Below are 12,396 nucleotides of genomic sequence, written 5' to 3'. Positions count from 1 at the left end.
AAAAAGACTGTGTACAGCATCCTTTTTCATGACATTTAGCCTCGGACCGATTTTAGCACGGCTCGTTTTTGATAACATAATCGTTCGAATATGACATATATAAACCAGAATTTTTTTTGATTATTTTGTTTTAAACTACTTACAGCAATAAATGCTGGAAGAACATAACATCCATATACCATTCGAATCAGTTCGTCGAGATCGGCAAATGCGTGTGTGACAAATAATTTCACTCAATTTTCTTAGAAAATTTCTTTTCTACAAATTCAGATTCATACGAAAAGTCTTGTGCTCCCAAACAAAGTTCCTGAATTATGTTTGGTTCCGACTTCTGATTCCGTAACTACAGGATGATATGTGAAACGAAATCAAAATTGTTTAACTCATTCTTCTCGTAGATGGCTGAACCGATCTAAGATTCAAATGAAAAGTTTCAAGATTCTATAAAACATCTTGCTCTTCAGTCAGATCCAACTTTCGGTTTGGGGGATAAAGGGTGATTGGTATAAAAATGTCTATTCCACATAAATTAATCAGGTTTATCGGGTTAGCAGATTTGGATAGTCGAGAAAAAACTTTTTTCAGTTTTAGTGGTATTCAGTTTTCGATTCAGAAGGCACCTAAAAATTTGATTTGTGCTATGATTTCTCAAAGATGTCTTCACTGATTTTCAAATATTTTGAAACAAATGTAAACTATACAGCTGCTCAGGTGAATTTATCTGACTTCGGCCATACCGATTTTAAAATTCCAGTTTAGAAATTCAACCTGACTTTGAAGGGTAGTGAGCTTAATTCGTCCGGGTCTCGTATCGTCGTTTTTGTCATTGTCATACAGAAAGGCACGGCACACACTTTTCTCAGAGATAACTCAACCATTTTTCAAAAGCATAGATTCAAATCAAAGATTTTATGGATCTATAGCTTGTGGTTGAAATATACGGATCCGATTTTCGGTTTTAGTGTTACATGGTGGTGATGAGTTTGAAAAATAACGACCTAAAGAAACGTTCAAAATCTTTGCATACTATCCTCACATATGGGTCTCACTAGTTGAAAACCGAAGAAATTTACTTAGGTTATACTCGTTTCAGCCTTCAGTTTCAAACATTTATAGTGCTATTTGACCAAAAGTCATCTCATTAGTAGAGTCGCCATATTATTTTGCTGATTACTTGACTTTTAATCAACGAGTTGCGATAGAATCGGATAGAATATCTTTGCTCCGGCTCTAAGAAACAATACTGCAGAAAAAATAGTTCGAAAATTGTTCAATACTGCACAGAAAAAAATAATGAATTTTACAAGTTTACATAATTCTACAAACGATACAATTCATAGCTGTTTTTATTTGTCAGATGAATTTTAAAAGCTTCGAGTGTAATTTGCACTCGGCTACCGAGTGCCGCTGTATGGATTTATATGTATCATTTATTCATTTAGCAGATATGTGCTTCTGTGGCTCAGTCGATTAACTGGCGTGCTTTGTGATCTACTTTTTCTCGGTTCAAGTCGCGCTGTTGCTGTCGATCTTTTGTTTTTCATTTCATTCGATTTCAAGCCATGTAATTTTCATATCACACAACTTTACCTGTTCTTGAATATAAATTCGTGTGAAATACGAAGCTCCATTTAAGCACATCTTCTAAGATGTAAAATCACAAGATTTTTCCGAACTGTGTGCTATTATAGCAACCTATTTTCATCTTACCCTTAAGGACAATCTGTCGAACAGGTTAAAGCCGGGGTAAAATAAATGATGTAAAAAAAAACTATCAAACTGAGACAGGAGGTAAGGAGCCATTCCAGAAACTAACAGCAAAAAAATGTGGCTAAATCAGGATCGTTTTTCCTCAATGTCAATGCAACTTGGCATACGTTTTCTGAATAGCAAACCATTTGATTTTTACGGATGGAGTGACCAATTCGACTTAAAACAGATATTTAGAAAAAGCGGATGTATTTTTGTATTTAGTGTGAATTGAAAACTCAAGAAGTTACAACTGAATCAATTGACCAATATTTGCAAAACTTCAAGTTTTGAATGAAAAATAGTCATTTTAACACTAGAATATAATTTTACAGATTAAAAAATTAATTTCACGGCACATAATTTCAGAAAGTTTTTCTCTACGAAAGAGGCGGATAATTTAAAATCTCTGTAATCGAAACAAAAAAAAACGATCCAACTTAAATATATACAATCTACTGTGAAGTTCATAATGCGGGAAAATACGCATTGTTCAGTTTGAGTATATCTCAACATGATAGCTTGGAACAAATTTTCTTCGGTACAAATGTGCGGATTGTTTATTTCTGGTGTGTGCATTTTTACTCATAATTGAAATACAATGCAGACTCTTTTGATGTGTGTAACGTGTGTAAATGGCAACAAAACTATGAAGATTTGTTAGATAATATCGCACAGATTCACTTTAAAAAAGTTCATAGTTTTCAATGTAGGGTATTCTAATTGGAACGAAACATGGATGCGTCTTCAGTATGGTAGATACTGAAAAAAAGTTGAATTCTACTACAATAATTACGCATGTAAAATGTTATGTTGATGAAAACACTTTTTAAGTACGGGACAGGCCCGGTAGGACAATCACCTTACACGAAGTCTACCTGGGTTAGATTCCAAACCCTACACATACGGTCAAAACAATATCTGGATCGGAAAGTTAGGTTAGCCTTAGTAAAAACTAGGTTTGAAGTGATCTAGGAGAGGTTTGAATACTATTGGCAACAACTGTTTAAAAAATCATTAAAAACTGCTATTTTAAACTTGCATTCCTGTTAGTCAATTTATTTTTAGGAAATCTTTTCCCAATTTCATGGTGACTCCCTGAAAACAGAATATATTTTCAGACTTAGATTCTGCACTGTAATAGCTATCCAACAAGATAGATTGTTAATTTCATTCATTTTTAACGGAGATATCGATATTTTTGTGTAGGCGACTTTTCGCCTTATTCCAGTAGTAGGAGTTTTACGCGCTTGATGATAAAGTGATGTTTCGGAGCAAAGTGAAAACAATTTTCAATACTGTTTTATGCAATTGTTTCTTAGCACCTAAAAGACTATGCACAGCACCCTTTTCCATGACGTTGCGATTTTAGCACGGTTCGTTTCTGGCAACATAATCGTTTTTGCAATGACTGAGCGGAAATATATATTGGAGAAGCCAAGTGAAAGAAAAACTAACAGAAAAGATGAATTTTTTGGAAAAAGATACGCTCAGAGACAGGACTCGAACCTGCGTTCTTATGCATTCCGTGCATACGCGCTACCATTTCGCCACTCTGATCTTGCTTTAGCCACACTAAAACTCACAGACATAGTAGCAACGTACATCGAACATGGTCTACATCCTGGCCGTCACCCGACCGATACCCTAAAGCAAGATCAGAGTGGCGAAATGGTAGCGCGTATGCACGGAATGCATAAGAACGCAGGTTCGAGTCCTGTCTCTGAGCGTATCTTTTTCCAAAAAATTCATCTTTTCTGTTAGTTTTTCTTTCACTTGGCTTCTCCAATATATATTTCCGCTCAGTCATTGCAAAAACTGAACTTAGTCATGGCGGCTTTACGTCAAACTAAAATTAATAAATCGTTAAAAACATAATCGTTCCAACATGACATATGTATTAGAAAGATGGCAGTATTTTAAAATTCAAAACAATTTCATATTTAAATTTATTTATACTGCTTGCAGCAATAATTGCTGGAAGAACACAGTTCGTCAAGATAAGCAAATTTGTGTGTGAAAAATAATTTCTTCTAGATGGCTCAACTGAGTTGTACAAACTCGTCCATCTAACATTCAAATAAAAGGTCTTAAGGTCCCATAAAAACTGCTTATTTTTTAATCCGATCCGACTTCCGGTCCAGCAAAAACAGGGTGATTAGTGTAAAAATTTCACATCATTAGTGTAAAAATTTCACATCATCGGGTTTATCGGGTTCACAGATTTTGATAGTCGACGACCAAATAAACTTATTTCAGTTTTAGTGGTATTCGGAGTTCGATACCGGAAGGCTCCGAAAAATTTTATGTGGAACGCTCTACTACTTCTCTAAGATGGCAACAGTGTTTTTCAAAAATTTTGAATCTAATGAAATGGTTAACAATCCCATAGGCGAGTTTAACTGACTTCGACTACACCGATTCCCGAATTTCGTTTTCGAAGCTAAAAGAAAGCTAAAACGAATTTTATAGGCAAAAATTCAAATAAAAGTAAACTTATGGTCCCATGCAAAATTGGTGAGTTTTATCCGATTCCGGATTTCAATTTTTAAATTACAAGATAATGAGTTTTGCCTTTCTCTATAGAAAGGTATTAGAATTGCTGGAAAAACCGACTTTCGAACGGAGCCTCGGATACCCATAGTGTTATAAACCATTCGACTCAGTTCGACTAGATCGGAAAATGTCTGTGTGTGTGCACTTTTCGAAGATATTTTTACCGCTCCAGTTTCTCCGATCAGCAAGATCAGCTGAACCGATTTTTAAAAAATTAGGCTCGTTTGAAAGCTATTATTAGGTCATTGATCAAATTCGAAGATCAAATGGCTGTGACTTCTAATTCAGGAGATATAATGGTATCAGTGACTGAACCGACAAAACACATCATTTTTACCGCTCATTTATATATATATATATATATATATATATATATATATATATATATATATATATATATATATATATATATATATATATATATATATATATATATATACGGGTGCCAATATTTTGGGATCACCTCTAATTTCGTAAAGCGCTAATGCTCAAAAATTTAAGCACCTCGAAAAAAGCCCTCATGTAAAATTTGAGCTAAATCGGACATGGGAAAGGGGTAAAAGTTTGAAAATTTTCGATCTTGAAAAAGCACCATTTCCGAACTCGGAAATTTTTAAAATTGCATGAAACGTCGAGATTTATTGTTATCTAAAAAAATTCTTTTTGAAAAAATCCACTTTCTATAACCTTCCCAGGAAGTCGATTTTCCAAAAAAAATCGCGACGTTTCATGCAATTCTAAGAATTTTGGCATCAAAATTTTTTTTCGATGTCGGAAATTTCATGTACCTACCACAAAAAACGTTACATACACACATACGCCCATACACACACAGACATTTTGCGTACTCGACGAACTGAGTCGAATGGTATATGACACTCGGCCCTCCGGGCCTCGGTTCAAAAGTCGGTTTTCACAGTGATTGCATAACCTTTCTATATGAGAAACGAAATAAGGCATTATCACACCACTAGGTGGATTAAAAGGGGTTTTAAAATTCAAACTGTTATACGTCATCTTCAATAACGGTTTGAATTTCAAACATACCAAAAGATCTTCAATGTTGGGCTCAAAACTATTTCAATTTTTTCGCCATACTAATTCATGGACATACGACCATTTTTGGGTTATGTTGGTATCTGAATATCGTTTCTGGAAGTACCATAAACAATGACAAAATTTTTAAAGAGCAACTCACTTCTACATCTCATGGAATGCTTAATCGATTGCCACACGTTCAAATTGAAAGGAATAATTTTAAGGTTTCATACAATTTCTATCTTCGATTCGACTTGCAGCTCCAAAATAACAAGGTAATGAGTAAATGGAATTTCAAACTGCCATTTGAAACGACGGTCATTGAAATAATTTCATGAAAACTAAAAACATCGCAAAAAAACACAAGCGGATTGATAAAAAAGAAATCATCTCACTGCTAGGTGGATTAAACATGTTGTTTCTAGATGGTATTACCACCAATTTTTTTCGCGTGCTCAAATAAAATTTGCAAGTGACGTTTGAAAAAAGTTAGCAAATTTAGATCACTTTTGCTCTCAAATTTGGATATAACCTCTTAGCGACAAATGTTGGTTTCATAACAGATTTTGAATAAAATTATTGCAAAATAAAGAGGCTTTTATTTCTGAATATTTATTATTTTCGTTTCTTTGTAATTCGTTTTTTTTTCATAAATACGTTTATTTCTTAAGGCAGTTTACATAAGTTTTTCTTCGCCGTAGCATCACTTTTACATAAAATTCTTATCCTAATTTAATCCTAAGATAGTCACAACGATTTGAATTTATTAAAATATATTCCTCTAATTACTTAAATATCATCTTAGGTAACTCGTCATTAATTATGAAATCTACTCGGAAATATTATTTGAACCAAACGATTAACTTCTATAAATTATAAAATAAGCTGTAGCTGTTTGTTTGTATCATTACATAATTTTTATTCTAATTTAGCTATTGGTTGAACTCATGGACGCAGCTGGAATCAGAACTAAGTCTTAAAAGGGGCCTTTATTAAATTGAAACTCCAATTTTCTTTATGAAATGATAAATAAGTTTCATGTATGAAAGGTCACGACAAGCAAGAATGTCTCGAACTGGGACATTGGATAGTCTACCTTGGGTACGCAAAGAATTTATTAGTTGAGATCTGACATCACGATACTCCACGCATGTCCAAACGACATGATCAATATCCCGATAACCTTCTCCGCAAGCACAATGATTAGTGTCGGAGAGCCCAATTCGAAGGAGATGTGCATCTAACGTGTAGTGATTGGACATGAGTCTGGACATCACACGAATGAAATTCCTACTCACATCCAGTCCCCTGAACCATGCCTTTGTCGATATTTTCGGAATAATTGAGTGCATCCACCGACCCAGATCATCTTTATCCCAAGAAGCTTGCCAGCTGGCAAGTGTTCTTTGGCGAGACGAGCTATAAAATTCGTTGAAAGCAATCGGTCTCTCACCCTCAATAGCACCACGTTTGGCTAAAATATCGGCTCTTTCATTGCCAGGAATGCAACAATGAGCCGGTATCCAGACTATAGTGATTAGATAATTATTGTTCAATATGTCGTTCAGGCACTGTTTTATTTTGCCCAGGAAAAACGGTTCAGTCTTGCCAGTCATGTTTGAGCGAATGGCTTCAATTGCACTCAGACTATCTGTGAAGAGGAAATAATGGTTTGGAGATAATGTGACGATTACACTCAAACTATAATGAACTGCTGCTAGCTCTGCTATATAAACAGATGCAGGTTGAAGCCTAAATGAGGCCGAAACATTATTGTTGAACATACCAAACTTTGTCGCTTCTTCAATTCGCGAAAAACATAACGTGTAAAACATTTTCTCAGAGTCAATATGCCTGAACTTACTTGAAAATATTTTTGGGATTTCCGTCGAGCGTAGATGATCCGGGATTCCACGCACTTATTCTTTCTAATTCTTGGAAGAGACACTATTTTTGTACAATTGAATCTTTTTGTTTCGTTAAGGAGTAATTCACAATTTTAGGAAAACGGCCATTGTTGCAAAACGCAAAAGAAGTTTTCTTCGCTGTCGTTGAGTGGAAATTCAAAATATAGAGTCTATTTTAAGGAACAAGAGAAAATAATAAATCTATGTTCGCCTGTCATGGACTTTAGGAACACCCTGCCAATCGCCAATCAACGATTGAAATATTGCAATACTAACGAATGTTCTAGGCTCGTGAGACTTCCAAAATTACGCTACGAGAACTCCGCCGTTCGCCTTCTCATTCTATAACCAAAAATAAAATCCTCCCTGCGGTGTTGAAACGTGTCAAATGAATCCACCGAATGTGTGTACAGTATAACGTTCATGCGAGTGAAAATGTCACCTTAACTGTAATAAAAAATCTGCTTAGTACAATTTTCGCAATGGCATTGAGCTTGATTTGCCATTGCAAAGTCTCACACATTTCGAATAAAAAAAAGAAAACCATTGTACTCCAGCCACAGTCAGCAGCTGAAACAAATAGAATTGAGTTCTCTCAAATCCCAAGGCGACTGCATTATTTGCGAGGGGCGGCAAAAATAAACTCCAAATGTATTGTCTCCCACCAACTTGTTCTGACACATTGTGCAAAGGCGTAATCCAATAATCCTGTCTTGTTTATTTCTTTTCCTATATTTAATGCTTCCGATCCGACACACGACACACTCAGAATGGGATCTACCTTCGCGTCAGTGGCTAGCAGTGACCTCCATCCTACTGATAGCCGGTGCTGCCGGTGTGGCCGTCCCGTTCGCCTTGAAGGTATCGGCCGAGGCACCGCTCGAGGAACGGCTCCAGGTCGCTACCCAGCTGCTCGATACAGTGCCTTTAATCGACGGCCACAACGATCTGCCGTGGAACATTAGGAAGTTTTTACATAATCAACTCAACGAGTTCCGGTACGTGATGATTCGGGTTTTCGTAGCAATTTCGCAATTGAGATCATTATCGCGTTCTGCATTCTCATTCTGTTTCTTCCTATATACTTCGTGTTCCACAGATTCGACGACGACTTGAAGCTAGTGTCACCCTGGTCGATAAGTGCTTGGAGTCACACCGATTTGCAAAGACTGAAACGTGGCCGGATAGCTGCACAGGTAAGCCAATCAAAATGAGAAAAAAAAATCCTGTTAAGGTTCAACTTTAGCAAACCGGTGTGTCGGTTTTGCCCAAAGTTTCCTATCTGTTTACAGCAAGGAAAAACATTCCTTGAGATTGGTATAAATTGAATCAACTGAAAGTTTATTGAGTATAATCCAACAAAAACACACAAAGTTACGACAAGATATTCTATTTTGTGCCTGCCACTAGGGATGTCAATCGCTAGTCAGTATACGGTATCCATTTTGTCTAGCAGCAACAGTGATTGTATTCCTGATCATCCTCATCGATGCACCAAAAAGTACCGAAGCAAACTTCACCACTCCTCCCCTACACACCGACGGTTCGTCCGGTCAGAGCAAAGCCCAGCAATTTGATGACCACGGAACCAGGGCGGTGATTGTGGTTTGACTTCAAACTTCCAGCTCAGCAGGAGAAAAACGTTCAAGTGGAAAACTTGACTCGTACACAGGCAGCAAAAGTCAAACCGTCGGCTGCATGGCAATTTTCCAGTATCGGAATCTTCTCTTTGGAATCAAATATCAAAGTTTATTTCCCTTATTGGAAGGAGAGAAAGTTTCTTATGCGTTATAAACGTACCTCGCTCCATCTGGTGCTTCACTTTGACCAGGAACTTGTGTCATCAACACTGTGTAGGGTTCATGCCAAAGTCAAGTGCAGGCAGAGTTTATGCTTTACTGCCCTTCGGAAAGGGACGTGGGGAGGGTGAAGATTTACTACCTACCAAGAATATGCTCGTAAACGCGATACAAATATTTTTCGATAAGTTATCTAGCACCACCACCGCGTTCGAACCGTCATGTAGGGTTGTTTCACATTGCTCTTATCTGTATATCTTGGATTGCATTAGAGTTTCAAATCAATGAACCTGTTGCAGATTAATATTGATTCAAAATGATCTCTGAAAATTTACGTTCCTCTAATGGGTGATGTTTGTACACATGACGGTATCAACTTTCATTGACTGAAAGTGCTATCAGGTGAGATAAAAATAAAGATTGAAAAAGTGTTTTCTTCATTACTCTATATAAATTGGAACTAGAAAGATAGGGTAGGTCCCCAAGTAGAGTAAAAGTTCGTGATGTATCTCGCTTTCGTGTTTTAAAGTTTTCTAATAAATGACCTAATTCCCTTTTAGTTTTCCTCAGTCAATACATTCAGAGTTTTTTTTTGTGTTCAAATAAGAGATCTTGTTTCGAGTTGTTTCAATGTATTCGGAGATTATGGATCCACTTTAGTTCATAAGATAAATTTAATGATAGTTCCATGGCGAAGTTTTCATTTCGCGAATAAAAGGACAACATTTTCACTCACTAATTATTAAAAACTGTTTTCATAACAGAAGCACGAATGCATTGATAAAGTCAGTAACGAACATTCCACTAAATAACGAGCTGTTGAAGATTGTCTTTCGTTCAAGCAGACAAATGCAAAATCTCTTTCAAAAATTCCTCGTGTTCGATGAAAGCATCGAAAATGTTTTTCATGTTCAAGCTTTATCACCATTTTTACAGTGACCTGTTGTGCAGATTTTTTCATCAATTTCTCTTGTTTTCTTTGTTTTTTTTTTACATTTTCACTAAGTATAACACGTTACAATACAGGTACGCATCTCGAACTTCGTTTTGCAGTCTTCATCAGCATACTAAAGATGAAAACTACAAAAAGTAGTACGAAATACGTACGCGATCATGTAATAATGGGCATGTGGACCAAGATAATCGATTAAGATTATACCCTTGTGCATTCCACAAGACCGAAGCTGACTATTGTGCTTTTGAAACACTGCGGACGTGGTTCACCGGCTGTTCCATATTCCACGTTCACCCGGATCCATGTTCTATCCATTGTCACATATTGACGTACAAAACTTGATTTATTACTTGTAAACATGTTCAGCCACAACGTTGAATCATCAACACGTTGTTGTTTCCAATCGACTGTAAATAAACGTGGCACCCAAAATCAATTTATTGCAATTTATTTAGAGCTCTGCTTGGCAGTAGCCATTCCGATCCACCCAATTTTTCAGTACATTTTCAATTATTTCTGGCCTGATGTCATCAATAGTAACTTGAATTTCATGCTTGAGGTCTTCAACGTAACATTTATCTTGAACCACTGCTAAAAAAACAGTTCTGCGGTGTCAAATCGCAGCTTCTCGGAGACCAATTCACATCATCATTTCTTCTGATTATTCGATTTTCAAACATTGTTCGCAGAACATTGATTGATTCGTTGGATGTGTGGCACGTAGCGCTGCCCTGTTAAAATCGAACATTTTTTATAAATAATTTTTATAAATCAACCTTTCAAGTATATGTACAGTCATTGAAATCTATCAAACTGCTTTTTAAATATTGCATTTTTGAATTCGAAATTTATCGTGGGATACCTTGTACAGAGCATCATTCGAACAACATATGTATCGTAGTTTTTACCTATTTTTATATATATAAAAAATAGGTATAGAATTCGCTCAAACTTTAGAAAATTTTTCCCAGGCCCGGAGGGCCGAATGACATATACCAATCGATTCAGCTCGACGAACTGAGCAAATGTCTGTGTGTGTGTGTGTGTATGTGTGTGTCTGTATGTGTGTTGTCAACTAAGAGGTCGAGATCTCAGAGATGTCTGAACCGATTTTGATCAAACTAGTCGCAAATGAAAGGTCTCCCCGTCACCCAAAACGCTATTGAAGGGTTTTGAGATCGGATGTTTACTTTTTGAGTTATACAAAGTTTTATGTCAAAATTTTCAGTTTTTTGACAGCATCTGTCACAATTGACCTTGAAAACAGAATTTTGTTTTCAGACTTAGATTCCGCACGGTAGTAGCTATCCAACAAGCCATAGATTGTTAAAATCCGTCCATTTTCAACGGAGATATCGAAATTTTTGTGTAAACGACCTTTCCCCCTATTCCAGCAGTAAGAGTTTTGAGCGCTGTATGACAAAGAAATGCTTGGGAGCAACGGAAAACACGATTTTTTATACTGTTACATACAATTGTTTCTAAGTACCAAAAGGATTGTGTACAGGATCCTTTTTCATGACATTTAGCCTCGGACCGATTTTGGCACGGCTCGTTTTTGGCAACATAATCGTTCGAATATGACATATATAAACCAGATGATGACAGATTTTTTTTTAATTATTTTGTTTTAAACTACTTACAGCAATAAATGCTGGAACAACATAACATCCATATACCATTCGAATCAGTTCGTCGAGATCAGCAAATGCGTGTGTGACAAATAATTTCGCTTAATTTTCTCGGAAAATTTCTTTGCTACAAATTCAGATTCATACGAAAAGTCGTATGCTCCCAAACAAAGTTCCTGCATTATGTTATGATTCCGGTTCCAATATAAAATCGTTTCTCAAAGCTCAATCGTTTTCTCAAAACAAGCCTAATCAAATTTCAGAAACAAGAATTTTTAAAATTCAAACCGATATAAAAGATGACAATCCCGAAAAGCTTCGAAGTTGGACTCAAAACTGTTGTAATTTATTCGTCATATGGCGGTTCGGTTTGGGTTATACTGGTTCCTGAATACCGGTTCTGTAAGTAGCTTAAATCACTGTAAACTCTAAAGTGGAACTTACTTCGACATATCATGGAATGTTTAATCGATTGTTACACTTCTAGATTCAAATTCGATCCGATTTGCAGTTTCGACATTACAGAGTAATGAGTGACTAAAATCTCAAATTGTCGCTTAAACCGACGGTCATTAAAATAATGTCATGAAAACTTAAACACCGAAGAATATTCATGCAGAAAACACATGCGGATTGATAAAAATAGGTATCATCTCACTGCTAGGTGGATTAAACACGTTTTTCATGAAAAAATTGAGAAATAATCCGACAAGTAGTAGTAAGCGAAGTAGTTTTTGAATAGCAATGGACACAGACTTTCA

At 36.1% G+C, this 12,396-nt stretch overlaps 1 protein-coding gene across 3 annotated transcripts in view; it reads left to right on the top strand.

The window, feature by feature from the left end:
* LOC131430028 (uncharacterized) overlaps positions 1-12,396 on the top strand; it is a 108,865-nt gene that overhangs the window by 49,818 nt on the left and 46,651 nt on the right. For all 3 annotated transcript variants that reach the window (XM_058594639.1, XM_058594638.1, XM_058594637.1), the window contains 2 exons: positions 8,020-8,248; positions 8,350-8,446. In XM_058594639.1, coding sequence (XP_058450622.1) covers positions 8,020-8,248; positions 8,350-8,446 — 326 coding nt within the window. The remainder of the gene's footprint in view (positions 1-8,019; positions 8,249-8,349; positions 8,447-12,396) is intronic.

This window comes from Malaya genurostris, chromosome 2 (genome assembly GCF_030247185.1).
Source record: "Malaya genurostris strain Urasoe2022 chromosome 2, Malgen_1.1, whole genome shotgun sequence".
NCBI lineage: Eukaryota > Metazoa > Arthropoda > Insecta > Diptera > Culicidae > Malaya > Malaya genurostris.
Note: the sequence above shows the minus strand (reverse complement) of the source record. Positions and strands in the feature narration are given on the sequence as shown.